This window comes from Diadema antillarum, unplaced genomic scaffold (genome assembly GCF_040938485.1).
Source record: "Diadema antillarum isolate AM-2024a unplaced genomic scaffold, OU_Dant_1.0 seq00000290_RagTag, whole genome shotgun sequence".
Lineage (NCBI taxonomy): Eukaryota > Metazoa > Echinodermata > Echinoidea > Diadematoida > Diadematidae > Diadema > Diadema antillarum.
Window position 1 is genome coordinate 1,055,256 of NW_027271316.1, and position 21,035 is coordinate 1,076,290.

Here is a 21,035-nt window from a genome sequence, read left to right on the forward strand (position 1 = left end):
TTTCTTGCATAATAAATACAGAGGGAGAAATTTAGATGAAATACAAGGTTTTTACAATTATAATGAGAAATTTATAAAGAAGATGTACAGTACATTACACTTTTATTTTCTTTCTCCCCTGAAGCCTGTCGACAGTTCACCTTATGTCACACAATTTAAGAATCAATGTTTTGGGAGAACAGATACAGAAAGGGACACACACACAGCTGCAAAGATCCTTATTAGTTTACATACTCTTTGGTACACATGTATTCACACATTCCGTTCTACTGTCAAAGACTGTATCTCTGCATTTTTTTTTCGCGATAAATGCTAGATTCGAACACTATCTTTTAACGACTACATAGCCGCTGCGTGTCATCGCCATAACTTGTGAGGACAACCACTTTCATGCATTTTATCTATGTTATACACTCTGCCCTTAGCCATGAAGTTTTGCAGTGCTTTTATGCAAACACACACACACACACACGCACACATACACACACAACACACACACAAATATTTCGACACGCAATGGAAGACGAGCGCGCGCACGCACACACATCGCATCAATCTCTCTCGAGCAGGGCAGCACGTTTCTCTCACGCCTAGAGGGTTTGATTGATAATCTCTTCCTTCGCAGCGAGGTAAAAGATGACTGTATATTGTGACAGCGTCTTGTAATTATTAAGGCCTCTTTAGAGAAGCAATAAGTGCGTTCTACGGGTAAAACGCGGTAATTCCTGATCAGCAACCGAGATAGGCAATGATGCCTGCCTGCCACGATAGAGAGACTTTAACTATCCCTTTAAGTCAGGGCGGCCAAACGATACAGCGCCGTGGCGTATATTCGCGCGATAGTAAACATCTCCCGCGAACACGCCCGCAGCAATAGCACTTTGCATCCATACTAATGGATCAGAGGTGAGAGGGATAGACCTACCAGAATTCACAGGTTGGCGGGGAAGAGTTGTGCATGGTCTTCGCTCGTTCAAAACGCTGTCTTCTTCTCATTATCTTCCTTCACGTGCCCGCCGTCGGCATCTCCCCTTCTCTTCGACATCATTTTTGTGCTCACTTTTTTTTGTACTTTCTTTTTGTTTTTACTTATTTCATTCGTAATCGCCCTTTCCTATTAGCGTACAACATTTTGCTCTTTATCCCTTGTATATATCGAACATTATGCAAAGACTGATATCATTCATTCACATTTCAATGAAAATTACAAGAGAATAACAACTTTATACAAAAATGACTGATGTTTATGTTTAGACGTTAATGATGAATCATGGTAGCCTACATGTATTACTGATAAGACCCTGTTCGAATGCATGCACCAGTGATTGACGGTAAAATGTGCAGATATTGTCAGTACTTTAAATCTTGTCCGCATTATTACTCATACTGTCACTTTTTGCACCTTTCCACATCCATTTCATGTGATATATAGACATGGGTAAATAGGACGGGACATCGATTATGAGCTATTATACAACACCTCAGAATGATGTCGAATTGTGATTGGCCAAGAACATGTCACATGACATTCAATAGAAAATACCTACCAAACTCATTGAGAGTGACAGCCATACAATAGGCCCCTGGCATGGGCCTATTGCATGGCTCGAAGGTACTATAGCACGGCTTCGTGGGGGGCTACTAATGCATGGCCGCTCACAGAGTTCTGTGGCTCACAGCAGCAAAGCGCCAGCAAACTACATTGTACGTGCTGGCCGGCTGCGCTGCGATGCGCTGCCGGTAAACAGACCAGTCGCGGCGGAGTACTGCAACGTTAACGTGTACGCGCAGCTACTTTACCTAGCTAGTTGCATGTATTGCGGCCTACCTAGTTACCTACTGCTGTGTTTTTAGTTTTGACTCTGATCTGCTACGTGGACCACAGTGATCCCAAAATCAAGACTTCATTTCAAGCTGAGAAACCGTAATTTGATTATTTTTCTGTGTTTTTATACAAAATCATTTTCGGAAATAGAGAAAGTCTAGACCTACTACTAGATCTACCGACATCTCAGGTAGGCTTAACAGTCAGGCCTTACTCGATCTAACGTTAGCGTAGAATGGGTATAGACCCTGCGGAGTTTGTGATTCCTGTGACTGTGTGGTCGACTCATGACGAGTGTTTGAAAGCAGTACACAGGGTGGTTTACAATTCTCGGCCTAATTGTTACATTTATTTTTGGGCCTTCCTGAGTTAGCGGTCACTAATTTAGTACTGTGATTGTGGACAAGGTGTTGTATAAAACGAATAATTTATGATTTTGTTCGTGCATTGGGGCACGTAATACCGCACTCGGCGCGAGATTCGCCACTGGTCTATTCAACGCGGCGCTACGCGCCTTGTTGAATAGACCAGTGGCTTATCTCGCGCCTCGTGCGATATTCGTGCCCTATACACTCACAACTCATAAATTATTCGTATACTATAGTATTTCCAGTGACCGTCAAAGGTGAATAATTCCGTGCATGGGGATGGGAACGGAAAGGGGGATAGTGGACACTGCTCGGAGCTCTCTGATATGAAATTCGGGGTTCGAATCCTGCTCGGTGCGTTCATCCTCGAACAAGATCTATACAATTTATGTACCAAATGTCCCTGTTACCCACAAGAGTAATTATGATATGGCGTAGGTTGCTGATGGTGGCGGGATCGAAAACAAAATAATGAACGAAAATAAAACAAAAACATCCCTTCAACTGGGCAACCCTGGACAGGTATAAACCACGATTAAGCAGACGCTAGTCACAAAGTACTGAATATATATCCGTACAGTATAGATGTTGCTGGTTCATGTCTAAAAGCTTCTTTTTTTTTTTTAGTATAGTAAGTATGGAAGCACCAACACTAAGCCAGTCGCGACTCGTTGGTCCGACCTCAGCTCATCAAACACTCATTACATCCAATTTGCAGATGAACTTTAGCCTGTCACCCGCGTGTGCTGCTCCCCTGACCCATTTTTATTTCACTTCATTATCAAGCTGCAAGTGCATTATTGTCGTCCATTATGCCAAAGCTCTTTCAATTAAAATAAAAGCTGACAAAAATCGAACAAGAGTGGCTCATTAGCGTGTACTCTCCAATAAAGCGTTGTGACGTGTTCTGTTGGATGAAGTGTAATAAGTTCAAAGTATAATATACATCATTATTCTTAATCGACTAACCACACGCAGTGGCACACACACACACACACACACACACACATAATATATACATACAGGAATACATTTTCCATGTTTAATCTTGCTAATAGTCACTCAGTCTAAACATGGGATATGCAATGGGTAGCTGGGTGATGGCGACTTCGTGAAGGCGCCAAAATGCGCACTCATATCGGGACGGCAAGTGCGAGCACACTTTTTACACTATCCAGTTCGCTGTGTGTGCGCGCACCATACAGCAACTGTCCGATCAAGCGGCTGAGCATAGAATCTAACACGCCATGCACACGCCAAAGTGATCTCAGCACAGTCGAATACGCGGTATAGAAGCCGAATTCCAATCACCTAATGCATTGAACGGGGTAGCGAGTCGCCAACTTACTTTTTTTTCCTTTAAATGACGCAGCGATATTAAAGTCAAGCGCCATTGGATTGCAAGGTGTTGTCTTGAATATGAAAAAAAAAAAGGCCACTGTAAACACTCCCATTTTCACATTGCTTATTGTGAGCAGCGACTATCATAATTGCAGCGAGAAGTAGTCCCCGTATGTCCCATTGTCGTCGATGAAGTGCGCGAAATAGCTTTTGACAAGTGGCGGAGACAGCAAGGTCGCCACGGGAAAGGCGTGAGGTAACATCCCAAACTACAAGCCTTGCTACACCAAGCGTGAAAACATAGGCATTGAGTAGGTGTCCAACTCATGTACCAACGACTATTTACAGCAAACGAACATAAAACACGTCATTCATACTTAAAAGCTAGACAATTTCTGCCTCCATATATTCTCGCTTCATTACATGAATTGAGTTCCGTTGTGATACACAATGCACTCCAATTTGCATATTTAAACTCAAAATGCATTTTGTGTGTGTGTGTGTGTGTGTGTACTAACATTCATGACAGCTTCTATACACACTGTGTTAAACTAATGTCTTGTTCTCTTACAACATGAAATGTTGTTGTTTTTATTTTCGTGTTCAGATAAAAATATAGTAGTACATTATTTGCAAGAAAATATAAATGTAAATAACGTATACAGTCTGAAGAAAAGGGGGATTGCCCGTTCAGCCATATATTCGCAAAATGTGCCTGTACTTCCACAGGGTCATTATCATGTTGTAGTTATAGCACTGTTTTTATTCTTTTAATTAAATCCGATATGAACTTTTAGGAGTATTTGGAAGCAGTAATCAGTTTTCTTACACTAACAAAAAAGCTATAGATACCAAATATTAATTCTGCATTTATCTATAAAAAAGCGATAATAACCGACAAACGTCAATTTTAATGGAGGGTTTACTAAGTATTGGTAATGAGCTTGTGTCTTGGTTGTAGGTGTAATTATGTATACTTGCCTTTTTTACTCAACAATGTTATCGTGTATTATACTCTTGACGCAATATGCCCCTTGACATGTGAAACCAGCCATGTGTCAAAATATATACAGTGTATGCATTTTGCTATGCACAAATGCTAAATCAAATCAAAGCAAAGCAGAGTAAATCAACGAAAGATAGCGATATACTTCGTCATTAAAACCTCTATCCAAGGAGCATGAAAAACCTGAAAGGGCGATCTGACAACCATAACTGTTGATGGAGACACAAAAGTAAATGCTCGAAATTCATCTTTCCTCCCACGCAAGCAAAGTTTATAATTCCAGTCACGAAGTTACGATGAAAATTTTAAAATTCTGAAAAATTATTCTTTTACCCCCACAGACACAAACACACACACACACACACACACACACAAATAATTGCAACAAGCAAAAATGAAAATTTTGTGAACCGGGTGGACAGAATAGCGACGAACACATGAGACTATTTCTGATGAATATTATTTATTTAAAAAATCATTTACATCTTAAACGTTGCGCCGCGGAAAATTTTCCATACTAGTGTGTGTGTGTGGGGGGGGGGTAACCCACGGTCAATGGGGGTCAGGGGTTAATTTTAGTATACCCTTTATTTATATTCTAGAAGATAAGGGACGAATCTCCTGACGGAACCCTCGGATAATCTTGGGTTTCGTTTCATTGTTTTGCTTATTTGTTCGATTTTGTTTGATATCTTTTTCTAAGAGCTAAAAGTTTGTGAGTGGGGGGGGGGAGACCACACGCACACACACACACACACACACACACACACAGACGCACACACATATAAGTAAATATACTGTACAATTATATTTATTTATACATTTTATATGAAATGTTTGATTGTCTTAAACTTCATGTTATGCCTGTTAATGTTAGTTTAAGTCAAGCTATAAACAGACACCATGTATTACAATACTCTTTATGCTCAAGAAGAGCACGACAGTATTACTGGGAGAATTGATGGGAAAACGCACGAACAACAGCAGAGGAATACGCGAAACACAATAATTATGTTAATAGGTTTGACATACAAGTACCGGTGCAGACAGGCGCTCCGAAATGTCCACTGCAAATAATTAAATCATATTGCATTCCCCGCCATATCCCATAAGCTGCACTTGTATTTCATTCTACCCGGTACTCCCCTTGGTACGTCAGTTGGATGAGAGAGGGTGGGGGAAGAGGAGGAGGGGTATGCTGAGCAACCGTGTATCAAGATGAGCGCATGTTTAAACTATTTATAACGACACTGTAGGCTCGCGAGCGCGTCTTGTATTGTGAAGTTTTCGACATGCAAGTAAAATCCCAGCGAATTATAAATGGCGGAGCAAGCTAGCTGGCACTCATCGATATTTCGGCTTTGTCAGAATGCATCGTGCACGCAGTAATCCCCGCGCTGCAGTATTGGCGCGCCGGTCAGGCCTTCACGTCACTCATCACGTATCAGCGTACATTTACCAGGCCTCTGGTATTTGCTTTCCAACCCCCCTGCCAATGACGTCACAAGGGAAATTCATTAAAATGAGGGGCTGCCATTCTCTCTGCAGCATGCATCGTGTGTTCCGAAGATGCCACATCAGCGCTGTACACTTTCCCTCATGCCACTCATTGCTCACGACATACTACAAGAGCACCCTGGGTCGGCTCGTTCGTTTGCCTTCCACCATTTTCAATCCACTGTCTGTCTATCATATATCTATCCAACTATTTTATTTATAACTATTCTATCATCTGTCTAGATGTCTGTCTATTGTTTATACATCAGTCTATCTATCTGTATCTATTCATCTTTTCATCACTCATCAGCCCGTTCATCTTGCAGTCTCTGCTTATCAGGGTTGTTCATATTTCATGCATACATGTACAATGTACACAAAATTAGTTATAGATGCATTTCTACCAAGCTGTCTCCGCTTTATTGTATACAACACCTGGTACACTGTAGTCCGTCTACTGTAAACCATAAAAAAAAACAAAAAAAAATGTCCGTTGATGTTTTCCATACGTAATAACTGCCTACACGCCCATCATGGTTTTATTACAGTTTTCTTTTCAGCTGTATATCACCAGAAGGCCTACGAACTTCGACGTAGACTTTCGTAACAATATCCGATGTCATGCACTGCACAATGTAATACATGTCTGCATATCATTGTCTACACGTCTCTCAAGGATATTCAAACTCTTGTGTATATATGGGCCTATCGTAGCTCATAGATCTGTCTTGCCATCCATTCGTATAATACATGCACTTATTTCCAGATACATTATGCTTTTAAAGATCTATTGTCTTGTTTTCACACTGTTACCTGCATGCGGAGAGGTCGTAAGTATTTTCCGCATATACCTTTATCCGTCACCATAACATCAGCATCTATAGCCATCAACCTCATCAGCCAACATTTCTTGACTCTTGTGTGGTTAGTGTGAATGTAACTACATGCAAATGAATATCTATTATAGACTCCTACCTATCTAAATATAGAATCTGTTTGTGCCCCATCCATCATTAATACTCTTCCGTCTATCCGTAGAATGTATTCACTAAGCCTATCGACATCTCCATCTTCTTTTTTTTCTTTTTTTCTTTTTTGTCGAAAATCTATGATCCATCAGCGTGATTCATTGTCTTCTTCCCGTAGAACTCTGTTCCTTCTTCTCTTCCATTTCGCTTCACTCTGAGAATTTCGCTATTATTAATAGGCATTTTCGGCGACAGACTCGGTTGTATGGGTTGCCTCGAACTGCTAAAGACCAGGAGTTCTCTTTTTAGTAAGAGAGGGAGAGATGGGGGGGGGGGGGGTTGGACCATCGCTGCTCATCAATCAAAATCGAGTACCCAGGTGCAATTTCTATTGCAGAGCCGGAGAAATGATCTCGCCGACTTTTATCATCTTTCTTCTACGTCGACCGATCCTCACATTTCCTACCCCTGCATACACTGAACACAAGAGTACACGTATTTCCAATAATACACTATACTCAGTATTCATTCGTAAATATGCAAGCCGCGCATAGTGGAGCAATAAATATATTACATGAACGCAAACATAATACAGACAAGCGCATACACACAGACCCACACACGCAACCATACATATTTGTACACAAACATGTCAACAATAATGACAACAACATATCTCTATAACCTTCTCTCGTTCTACCCAGCGATACACACACGCGCACACAAAATTTCCACACTAAGACGACCAGGTGCAGGTCATCATCAAACTCCACAACTCTTCTTATAAATTCTTCGCTGGAAACGTTTATTGTAGAAACATGTCATTAACAAAGGTTCATTACTTTACATGGCATGCACGTGATGAATAATAGCACTACAACACACAAAGTCAAATACAGGACAGCGATTGAATGAACTTGACCATTTTTATGACAGGAAACATGTTGTTACTTCCTCCCGTGAGTAAACTTCATTTTAAACCCTTCACGCTGCATTTTCCTCCGTTCCCTCACGAGTTTACATGCACAAAGTTTATTGACATACACAATATTGTTTAAAATGGTACTATGACCATTAAAGGAAACTAGGCATTATAAAAGAAATGCCCATTGGTATCCTAATTCAACGATCTCGTAATAGTGCACTTTAAAAATATTCATCTCATCTTTATGGGGAAATTTTGTTTTTGTAGAAAAAAAAAAAAACACTGGTGCCGAAAACAGCACATATTGACAGTTCAGCATGTAGATGCCTTAATTGGTTTGCCTGTGTGCAGTATCGTGCAACTCATTTTTATTCGAAATGTATCTCCTCGTTTGTTCTGCAGGGAAACATTGTACACGCATGCAGTAGGACACGTTTTAGTATACATAAAATGGTGATGTGTATTTTAACATGAAATGTGTCATTTATAGACCAAAGGAAATTATCATTATGGCTCCCCTTCTATCACATCCACACTAGAAAAACAAACAAATATTAATAGAAAAAAGTTGCAAATATCAAATTCATGGACTACCAGTAGTTACTATTCATCATGAAATTGCTCGATTACAAATCTCAAACTACCAGCGAATTCCCGTTAAGTGGGACCGTCTAGACATCATCGAACAAAACACGTCTTTAAATTGTTGCTTAACAAAAGGTGTTTCTGACATGGGATCGATACGGCTCCCCAGATTAGGCTTACAATATAGACGCCCAGCGACTGAGAGTAGTTGTGTGATATTGTCCTATACTAATCAATGAATACAAATGGGCCTCAACGGACGAGGTGACTTCTACAAAATTGTAGTAGAGTTGAAGCCGAGATAACAGCTGACCGTCAACTTTGTGATATATAATGTGCTGACTTTTTAGGCAATACACGAAAACTGGGAACAAATAGGAACAATTCAAACAGATAAAGATAATGTATAGTCGTATGTAACTATCATCGCATACATGTACATTGTACCACCAGTCAGAACAATACTGAAGTCACACCGCTTTCAGGGCATGTTAAATTAAAGCCCAAACAAAGTTCTGGTAGGCCTGCAAAAGTTGTCAAATTTCGCTCCCAAGTGTGAACGTATGCTTAGGAAATGTGCAGGAGAACGATGTTATGACAAGATATTCGATGGGTAACGACGAAAATGCGAAATATTAACCAAAAAGGTTCAGTCTCAGAACTTACCCGAACGGGGTCAGGCTAAACTCGGACTCGGGGATAACTCGGCTTCGCTCTGACGGCGGGGTATGAGTTGTATGGTTGTCCCTCTGATCGTACAGTGTTGTCCTATGGGAGCGGCCTGTATAAACTAGCGCTTCGTGTTCTGGCTACTCGCAGTAATGGTCCGAGTTGTTACAACGCGCGCATCAAAAACCTCTTTTGCGCGCATGCAAAATTAGTGTGCGCCTATCAAGCACCTCTAAAACAATCAAAGGCGCTTGATAAACAACAACAAAAACTCCAAAGACCGCGCGTCTCAGCAACTGAGGACCGCGCGCTGTCATTTTTGTTTTGTTTGTACAGGATTACGTTAGCACGCACTTTCCTGTCCATTCAGTTAGGCCTCATATGGTATTAGGGAGCTTTAGATTTTGACGCGCGGACGTTTGAGCCGACGCTTGCGCTGGACGTTCTCCTCTCCCTACGTCGTGTGGAAAAGTAGCTTTAGATTACGCTGGGACGCAACGTTTGAAATATAAAATCGCGCCCCCATATGATCAGTGCATGAAGAAGCTCTCTGCGTCGCAAACTGTGCGGACGTGAAAATAGCCCAGTACGCGTAGTAAACAACTCAGGCGACGCAAGCTAAAAATAGATTGACTTTACGCGCGCTACTGCGCAAGCTCAGAACATGTTTTTTTCCTTTGAACGTCCGCGCGTCTAAAATCTAAAGCTCCCTACTATGCAGTGGCCAGTAGAATGTGGCGATCACGAACTGCGTGTGAATTGTCTGAAGTAGGGTCGAATTTTTCCCGAGACCGAGTTAGTCTGGAGCCTTCTGGAATAAAAGTCGGTTTTCCTACTATTATTATTTTTCTCAAAATACTCCAAACCGACTCATCATTCCGGCAAACCGCGTCAGCCAGGTAAGTTTCTTAGTGGACTCTTTCGATATATTGCAAGAAAAAATGAAATGGTGCTAGACGGGTTCTCAAGCACTTACCGAAACTTAGTTTTCACTTTAAGTACTAGTATCCGACAACCAGTTCTGTTGAGAATGAGAAGGACGTTAAGTGGTCATGAACACTGTGTTTAGTGGCAACTTAACACCCTTATCATTCTCAGCCGACGAATGATGTACTGTCACAAGTGTGCTTATATTATGCACACGATATACAAGGAGTAAGACATTGCATGCAGAGACAGAGGTCGTGAATTTACATTGTATAGTATGCATTCTAAATGTTAGAGACAAAATAATTGGCCGGCTTCAATCCAAACCCATTAACGATATCTCCATCAGAGGCTGTTTTATTTTTCCTTAAATATATGTTTCATCTATATAGCGTAAAATTAAACATCTCCCGCACCCCACATTTTCCTCTCTCCCTCACTCTCTCACACTCTCTCTTTCCTTCTCTCATCTTCTCTGTATTACAATTTTCTTCTTCGCTTTCCTCCACGCGAATGCATTTGAGATAGTCTAATCAAGTGTATCACCAAAGTACACAGCAGGCTGCAATTTACATGGACATGAACTTCAATAATTGGATATGAAGTTATTGTGTTGTATATTCACTTCAGTACGATGTATCTAAACCAGTGGAGCGACAAAGACTGCAAGCACAGTACTGAGGAAATATTGTTACATAAATTGTGTATTATCTTCTTCGTATCTCAAAACAATCTCTCAACATTTTGTCCACGCGCACACATTATCAACTACCGCCCAATAGTCTATACACATTGTAGGATAAGTCGTGCAGCTGAATTTGCAGGAACTTTTATGATACGTAAAATCGTTATCTTTCCCCTTTTCTCACACTATTCAGTATAAGTATTACACAGTCTGTTGTTAAATGTTATTGATCATACAAAAAACAACAACAACAACAGGCTAACAAAATATATGCATATTGCACGATGTAAGGTAACCAAGGCATAGGGCCTATGTGCAAAAATGCATCCATGCACTCTAAAACGTTATCTCCAACCTTACTTAATTGACCCAAAAATATTGCCGTGCTTTTCATAAACTGATAATTTGTTATTCTTTCAAAACATACACTGTACATTTCTTCGACTTCTCGAGAAATCATTTCGCTTTTTTTTTCTAGTCCCCACTTTTCCCGAGCACAATATCAGATAATTGAGTAAAAAAAAAAAAACAACCGCTAATTCAACTCGGCTTCTATTAAACAAAATATACCCTACGTTCAAATACATAAAATGGTGTAAAAATACTATACCAGAAGTTTAAAATAGCATCATAGTAATATGTGTGCTATCGCCGCTATCATACAAACGGTGACATTTACACGGTACGGGTGCATCTCAAATTAGCATCGGCCGAACTTAATGATTCACGCCGTTTAAAACCAAGGTCAAGCATACGCTATTCCCATCAACGCATGCATTATAGCGTGTTTTTTTTTTTTTTTTTTTTTTTTTTGCATGGCGCTTCTGTTGTCGCTAGCTTTCTCATACCAGGCGATTTTGGGTACACATCGATAGCACTAAATATTGTCCGCTGCTCGCGTTTACGACGCGACGGAGCATGAACGCATTTTGTGGCTACGATCGATGACTTGTGGACCAGTTTATTTACCTGTTATTGATCTTTACGTTACCTATTTTCCAGCTCGGTAGCCTGACCAATGGTTAGGTATGGAATGACCATTCCCAATAAAGATCATTTATGCGTAGGCTACGCAAACCTTTTTGTGATACTGCATTGTGGATTCGTACGCTATGAGCCTTGGCTTGTAGTAGTAGATTACTGACTATCGATCTTCCTCAATGTCGCACTGGTCAGCATCGACTCGAAACTGAAGTTCCGGTCACTTGTACCTGTACATGGCTATTGCCCTTCATCGAGAGCAGTTATTGCATATACTTCATGTGATAGTCCCGAACTTTTTTCTGCATTCAGTAGAAATGCGACACCACGCACTGTTCACATTTTGAGAATACTCACCTTTGGATTCCCTGTGTTGTACTATAACACTACAAAGAATTGCGATTTGAAAGCATGAGAAGTGTAAATACCTGTGTTTGCATTTTTTTTTCTTTTATGATCATTATACGAACAGATACCAGTACTCATTATTCATACCTTGATTTGTAATACTTTATTGTCTTTTCCAGCTTGCCATTATCGCACAGAGAAAACAGAGAATCAAGTAGGCCCTACTGTAGATATTAAAAGGATGATTAATTTTGTGTCGTACAAGAAATTACCCCGCATGGAGTGCGGGAAGATCAATAGAGCATGTGATATAAATGCTAATGACCAAAAGTGAGTAATTGTGAGTCCGCATTTCAAGGCACAACACAGCTGCGGCATGCGAAAACAGAGGTCAAAAGAGCAATGCATTATACAATGTGAATCTTATGCATACGTACTTGTTCATTCTAATTGGTTCGTTTCTATTGTGAGTGTTCGCACGTAATACAAACTATAATGAAAAGATCGTCTTTCGCATTCATTCACAATCTTTCACAAGAATCGCCTTTTCAGTGATGGACTTGAGCGCTGTCAGCGCTGCAAAAAAAAAAAAAAAACATACACACAACAACAACCCGCACGTTTTAAAAAATGCCCACTGCTATAACACTTCATACATACAATGAATTCGATTCAAGATGCAGAGTGCTTGTATACGCTATTTAGCATCTTTTTTTTTCTCACAGATCTACACGTGTACATCTGCCAAAAACGTTTTCCCCTATGATTTCAACAATTTTTATGTCAGTTTTTAATATTTCATTCTATTCTCATCCTGTAAATGTAAACAACAATAGAATGCATTGCATTGTATGATATGAATGTGACGATTTGATACCGTATAGTAAGCCGTGTACTGAATAAAAAATGATATGAAATCTTTTACGATTCTTTATAACAAGGGGCTTTGAACGCTTAAAATTGTCAACAGACAAAGATAAATCATCATAGATGTAGAATATGGGATGGTTTAAAAAAAAAATGACCCCGATACACTGCACAGATAAATCTGGATATTGTTAATGCATGTCATGACAGAAAAAGACCATACTATACAATAGTATGTATATCAGATTGTCTATGGATCATCATTTAAGCTTAAACGACGCAAAAGTAATTAAAAAAACACTATTTGTCCTAGTTGTATGTTAAAAAACTGATGAATTATGCCAGTTTATTTTTGAGCATCTTGTAAGGTCAAAATTACGTACAGTGTATATTCTCGAGAAGTCAGTGATTAGTTTTTAAACTCCCAACATTTTATATTCTGCATTTTGTGTTTGTGTATATAATATGTGTGTGTGTGTGTCTGACACAGTTTGTCGTTATTTCATGTCAGTCATTCAAATTTCATTTCATTTCATTTCATTTATTTCCACATTAAAAACAACAATCATTACATTTCAGGTCATAGTATAAACGTGGGGGACCAATTAAAGCCTTTCAGGCTTGTTGGGAATAGGCCCCAACGTAAATACAAGACTTTCTCAACTTACGATATAAGGTACAAAATATATAGAACACAAATGGTGCACAATCAAAGCAGGATGAAGAAGGAAAAAAGAAAAGAGTAAAATACTGGCAGTATTACAAAACCATGTTGTTATTACATACATTGTACATATGTGTGTGGGAAGTGCGTCTAAAATTGTTTCTGAACTGCTGTAATAATTTGCAGTTTTTCAGTTCCTTCGGTAAAGTATTCCACAAAATTGAACCTTGATAAAAAATTGTTGACTTGGCCAATTCGGTTCGGTAGAGGGGAGGATGAAAATTTTGTTGGTTTCTCGTATTATAAGAATGAATACTGCTGTTGAGATGAAAACATAGTTGTAAGGGGGCTGGTAATGCACCAAATAAGTACTGTTGCATAAAAATTCCTGTTTGGAAGCAGATTATATCTTGAATTGGTAATATATTCGTTTTTTGGAATAATGCAGAAGTTTGTGACAAATAAAATGGGGACATGATTCATCTTACATTGGGTGTGTACCACTGAAAATGTGAAATGCTACAGAACAATAAAGAAATCATCGACAATCGACCTACAATGTGTTTTTCTCAATGCCTGGGACGTCTAAAGACTATTATTTTGAATGATATCGCCAACATGAAAAAACAATTAGTATACTGTGTGTGTGTGTGTGTGTGGCAGGGCACCAACTAGCTATTGCAGGAATTTTAGACTCAGTTACTTTATAAGGCATTTGTCTGACGCTGTTGTAAATACACTGTATTATTATTCATTATAATAACAAACAATAGCTAAATTTTATTCCACAATATGATTTCTTAGAATATTGGTCAAATTCTCACAAAAGCTAACATTTAAAGGGACATTCCATAAGATTTTCATAATTTCACACCATGTACATGTAGTACATACAATGTAACACAACAGCTCCATGTCTAGATTTGTGGAATTTATTGTGGTCCTTGAGCTGAGAAACAATACTTTGAAAAACGTTGAACAAATTACACTGAACAAGGATGATGACATACTGTACAATTTTGTACATTGTAGAGGCTCACATATTCCAGAAATGTAGCCTGGTGTAATTCCTCTACAATACTACTTGCTTGCGAGTTCACCTGTGTTAGTTTAATCTATGCATGCATTCTTCTTTTGTATTGCTTCCTTGAGCCCCAGCTCATGCATTCTAATGGTGACCCTGCCATGTCATCACCCTTGTCCATTGCAATTTCTTCTACATTTTGAAAATATTCTTATTCTTCATCCCAATCACTATACATTCTGAAACTCTGTACCCAGTATAACTAATCTATGGTTGTAAATGTAAAAATCTGAAAATCATCTGGAGGTCTCTTTTAATGATTTCGGACACTAACATTTTCATCATCGCCAACAGCGTCTCAAATCCCACTACGCTTTTCAAGAAAAAAATAAACATTTCAGTGCCCACATTTTTTAACAGGAATTTTATTAATCATGTAATACTACACGTTTCTTTGTTTTTAAACTACCGAAATTAATACTGAACGAGTGTCGTGACCATCTTGGTCACGTAAATATGACGTCACTTCCGTAAATTTTGCATACTGCTTTCTTTGCCGGAATCGTCCAGCTATGGTGGTTCTACATGCGCCGAGGAAAAATATAGACAGGTCTATAATTCAGCAGCTGTACAGACCTGCTCGGTTGGCCGGGCCAATAAATTCTACAAGGAAACAGTTTTTGGCTGTATAATGAAATTGATAACTCCTTCTAATGATACAAAGATCAACTTTCTTCAAACTTTCAAAGCTTCAGTCTTGTCTTTAGTCAACGTGTTCTCAAGTCTCAATTGACCTGTAATGAGCCATATGTATGTAGTACCACTTGTTTACAGACAATATTAATACAGTTCTGTTATGGGGACAGTTACGTAAAAAACATCAAGATAACAAACTTTTGTGATATAATGCACAACACACGACTAACCTGTGTACCTAGTAGAGGCTTTAGAGCATAGATCTATACATTTGTACACATTAGTGCTCTCTAATAACGAATGCAGGATTTGATCTAATGCTTTTAATACAGAATGCTTTGAGTATACTTACCGTGACTTTTACTATGCAAAAAGTGTAAAAGAACCATTGTAAGAATCCAATATTCATTTCTCTTTTTGCTTTTCAAAAGTAAACACACACTGTACAAGATTCTAAGAATGTTCAGGTCAAACTAGGAGGTCATCATACGTTTAATTACACTCGAGATCTAGTACATTGTACGTTTACACTTGTACTTTTATGATAGTCCTATAAAAAATACAATGTATAATCCAAATGTCTGAACTCAAGAGGTCATGAGGTGGAATGTAGACTCTATTAAGTCCATTCTTTTTTCTTCAGGACATTGTTCTGGTTTTATCGTCTACGGAAGAAAGCAACGTTTTCACTACTCTCGACTACTTTCTAGACCTAGAAATCTATACCAGACTAGTATAGTCATAGTATAGAATTAGGATACCTCGATAGTGACAATAATCCTTTTCTAGATTCTAGTAGAAATTAGATCCTTCAAAGGTTCAAGACATTCTTTTCTTTCTTGACTTTTTCATTGTGTAGGGCTATTCTCAAGATTATCAAGAAGGTTAGAAACCATAGAAGGGTCTTTGCTAATAGCTTAGATACTAACACTAGGTGGATTTGTTGTCTTCTTTGTTTCTTCTTTTTCTCCTTTACTCTAGTCTGACAAGGTTGTTGTTTAATCCAACTTCTGACACTGCCTAAGTTTAAGTCCCACAGGAAAAGCGATTACGGAATCAGACAACAATAAACGGTAACTAGTTGAACTAGCCTGGGCAAATGCTAGAAACTAGGTGATTTGATTTTTGTACTCTCCTTTATGTTCTGGTAGGACTGAGACTTGAGAGTGAGACAGTGTCTGAGTCTGATACTCTGAGAGTCTAAACTTTGTTGGAATCTACACTGTAAAGACTAACCGTTAACCGTTAGACATCATTTGTCGTTTTCACCTTGTTAGGCTTGGGACGACAAATTTGTTTTTACTTCAACTTCTTCTTCTTCTTCTTCTTCTCCCCCTCTTCTTCTTCTTCTTCAACTTCTTCTTCTTCTTCTCCCCCTCATCTTCTTCTTCTTCTTCTCATCCTCCTCCTCCTCCTTAACTTCTTTCTTGCTAATCGTTAGTCTTACCTATTGACATTATAAACACAACAGTAAACATGGTAGTTCTAATACTTCTAACGACAGCTGTAACGTAACGTGAACAGTACAGTAGACTTCTAGATTTCTAGATCTCTCTACTCTAACCAAGTCCAGATTAAATTCTATTCTGGAATAGACATGTGATGATTGCTTACCGAAATAGGTGTTTAGGCGAAGGGCTCGAAGACATCTGTTTGCAAATCTGTAGGTGGCTACCCATTTCCAAACTCTGGCTGGCTCGGTAATGCCGGGGTACGCCAGCACAAGTAAGTCAGTTGGTAAGATGGTGAAGAAATCCAATGGGAATGTGGTGCGAAGGTAGTGAATTTTTATCTTATTGCTATCCGTAATGAGAATGCCATCTTTCATGTATCCCAGGAAAAAGCGCATAACAATGTCCATCAAGAAGAGGATGTCGCAAGTGTAGAGGACAATCCACAGAGCGACAATCCTAGAGTCAAAAGCAGCTATGAATAAATCCAAACTAAAAGTCGTTAGAATTGTAATGACAATTAAAGTTTCCCAAGCCCGCATTCGGCTATTTTGCGGGTTGAGAAAGCAGGACTGGGGGTCGGTGGTGCTCGTTGTCCGGTCATTGCTACCACCGGTTTCCGCCTCTTCGACATCGACGGGAATATGACCTGCCCTTCCAGTCATCTTGTAGAAATTTTGTTGTCCAAAGCAGATGAAATTTTGCCGGGATTGTTACTCCACCTCAACTCACCACTGTTTCAACATCATGCTAAGATTTGGTGGCGCTTCCACCAACCTCCCTCCAGTGTTGGAGCCAAGGAATGAACTTCACCTTTTTAGCTACATCGCTGCAGTGCAGAGTAACTTTCCAACAGCTCGCTGTAGGAATAAATCGCATATGTATCCAGAGAGACTCACTGAAGATGTCCGACAGACTACGCTACTGCTGTACAGTAGATGGAGAGTGATATCGAGAGCAAAAAGAAAATGGTATGATATCAATATCACGACTCACATCGCTAACGTAAAAGGACTTTCTCCGGTCGGTGCCACTCAAAAATGCATAAAAGCCCAGCTAGCTCCAAAATCCGGCAAGCAAGATCGACCGTGGAACATTCGATCGCAGGCAGACACACAGTGCGCGATATCGGTAAATGTGTGTGTGGTATGGGTGTGTATGTATGCTATGTGTATGTGTGTGTTGTTTGTGTGTATGTGTTGTATTGGTCGCCCGACCGTGTTCAAATAGGGGGGTGCCTAACTGTCTGCCTTGATGCTGTGTATAAGCGCATAGGATAGCGCATAAGGATCGTGTATGTGCGTGTGTGTGTGTGTGTGTGTGTGTGTGCGTCCAATACAGAGTCTTCTCTCTGCTGCGCTACTGCGCGTGTCAGATATGCGTGCACAGCATGAAAGTTGAATATGATCCTATCAAGGAAACGCAGAAGCGTTCTGCGTGCAGAGCCTGAAGTGAACGCTGGTTGGTCGACGTCTTTGCGTATACGCTGCATCGCGCTTTAAGTAACCAGGCGCGGCGCATCCTTGTTCGCATTGGTATTGAGGTCACGGAAGTGAACTTTTCGCTGACTCGAGTCAGAAATTTGATTCCTTTGGCTTACAGCATCTAAAATTTGAATATAATTGCAGAACACAATGTAATTGTATTATGTTATGGTGAAATGATTTAATATTACTGTTTTGTCATCAATAATCAATCTCGCACACGGAATATAGATCAGTAACTTACACGCACTACACAAAAGACCCCCCCCCAAAAAAAAAAATGATTTAAAGACGAATTATCTCAATTTGTCGATAATTGTTTCATACAGTTAGTTGTTCAAAGTGTATGTAGCAGAATAAATATAGTGTAGTAGAAGTACTAGAAGCAGATCCATATTTGAAAATGGTTCATATGTGACATAGATATGCATAATTAGACTGCATATTTGTGAGACACATAGTACTCGTACTATATTGCTTTAGCTAGAGGACCTTCAAGAACTAAATAGAAAGCCGATAACAAAAGCAGTCGTTTTGCAATTTGCTCTGAGATCTGTGAAGAGGAACGTTGATCACATTAAAATGAATATATCATTATCTTCTTTGACATCATTCTTTGCATATCGCACGAAGCTGAACGTGCTAAAGTACCAATATCCCTTAGTATCAAAGGGAACCACAACCCACGTAATATCATAAATGTGAATTAAATGGAAGCAGCAATACTAGTAGAACACATCAGTGAAAGATTAAAGAAAGGCATTTAATTGCAAAATTTATAATATTTTAAAGTTTCAGTGACGTCATTACGGACAATATAGAATATATAAACAAACTTCAACATATTTTTACTTTTCTAGCATAATAACCAGCACTTGTCTTACCTCTTTTAGAAAGGAGGGGGAATAATATTACCCTGAACATAATGTCAGCGACAAGTGGATGGAATAATATGCACTTTTAATGAAAAATGAAATAATGTTGATTCTTCTTGTATTCTCTTTATAATGTAGTCCAAAATTACGTAATGAACGGTAGTAGTCCTTTCATCCAGCAATTACAGCACCAAAACTTTAAAAGAATACGACTTTTGAATCAATTGTACGATGATAGTCAAACTTTCACTGATGCGTTGTACTAATATTGCTGCTTTCACTCATTCCACAAAAATTGGGCTGTAGTTTCCTTAAACCCGTTCCCTACGGGAACCAGGTGGCCTGTATAAGTCTATGCAGATTTCAGAATTCAGCATATGGCATGAAACTTCTTCCGGAAAGGTCACCACGGTTTTGCACTCTTGCAATGAGCAGCTGCTAGACGGTTAATTAAGTTCTTGTTGTTTTTTTAATAGCCATATCCTATGACAGTCCACGCAATGGAGGCCTAATGATAGTAATACTACCCGTAAAACGATGTTTGGCGTGACCACAACAATTCGTACAAGCTTATTCCTCAGGGTCAGCTGGGAATTATGAAGTCTATTTAGGGTATCACCTTACAGTGTACATTCGTTGTCAAAATTGATGGTAGGGATGTTACACGTGGTATGTCAGAAGTCCCATACGGTGCGTTGAGTCACAAACGTGTAGTGTAGTAGCCGCGTCCACTGAGGTAGGGTTCCTCGTTTCTTTTTGTGCCCCAGTATCTTACATCATTGGCATGCTGGCGTTTTCCAAAATGACCGAGCAACGATCCTCAACTTGCCATAGCGACAGTTGCTATAGCAGCAGTCCGGTTGCAACCAATAAGATATGCTCACGCTGAATGCATGCGTTCGTCTTATAGCGACTATTTTTTCATTGGTTGGTCGGAACATGTTTATAGGAAATGTCTTTATGGAACTGACAGCGTCTGGTATACACACCATGTGAACCGAAGAACCGAACAAGAAGATTAATGGCAAGGACCCTCCCTGTCTACTACAGGCCGCAAATATTTGAAGAATTCCTTGGCCCTCATGCAGTTAGGTAGCCATTGACACGACTTACTTTTGCAGAAAGCGCCCTCTATAGTTCAGGGCAAGAGAATTTCAAGTATTGTTATTGCACTCGTGACAAGAGCTTGATGATGTATGGACATTCAATGGATTACATGGAAATATTTAATTCATATAAATGCGCATTAAGGCGAATGTAGCTTATAATTCTCTTTGCTAGCACTTTTACTTGTATGATTCCATGGCCAAAATATAACTTTTTTTATGATTCTATAAAGATAACAATTACATTAATGGTCAATATCTTTTTTATTTCATTCATTTTTTTTTAATGTTTACTCTTAAAAAGATAAAGCACAAGTTAATTGAATTATGTTTATGTTACCTGAATGGGAAAAGGATTTCACTCAGCAAAAAGTGAAAATAAAGTTTGAATCATTTAAATCATTTCTTATGATAATTATAGGCCAACTTGCTATTCATGGCTAAGGCGACTTCCAGTCTCGTTATCCGCTCTTATATCTCATTGGATTCGAAAATTTGCTCTAGTGTTAAATGGAACGGATTATTAATCTTTTTTAAAGAGATGGCAAATGAATAGATAAATATCAAAGCAGACAAATGACTGGAATACGTCAAGAATTGACAAATTAATTAATAAATTGATATTGAAGTAACGAAAATTAACACGATAAAGGAATCTGATCTTCCGTCAATCAAGTGTGATATTTGATGTTTGAAAATCGAATCTTTGTTTGACAGCCATAAAATTATGATAATTACAAAGA

At 39.1% G+C, this 21,035-nt stretch overlaps 1 protein-coding gene across 1 annotated transcript in view; it reads right to left on the reverse strand.

Moving 5' to 3' along the window:
* LOC139730076 (uncharacterized) overlaps positions 1-18,014 on the reverse strand; it is a 177,954-nt gene extending 159,940 nt beyond the window's left edge. The window contains exon 1 of the mRNA XM_071640984.1: positions 16,991-18,014. Coding sequence (XP_071497085.1) covers positions 16,991-17,492 — 502 coding nt within the window. The 5' untranslated portion in view covers positions 17,493-18,014. The remainder of the gene's footprint in view (positions 1-16,990) is intronic.
* Between the last annotated feature and the right edge of the window lie 3,021 nt (positions 18,015-21,035).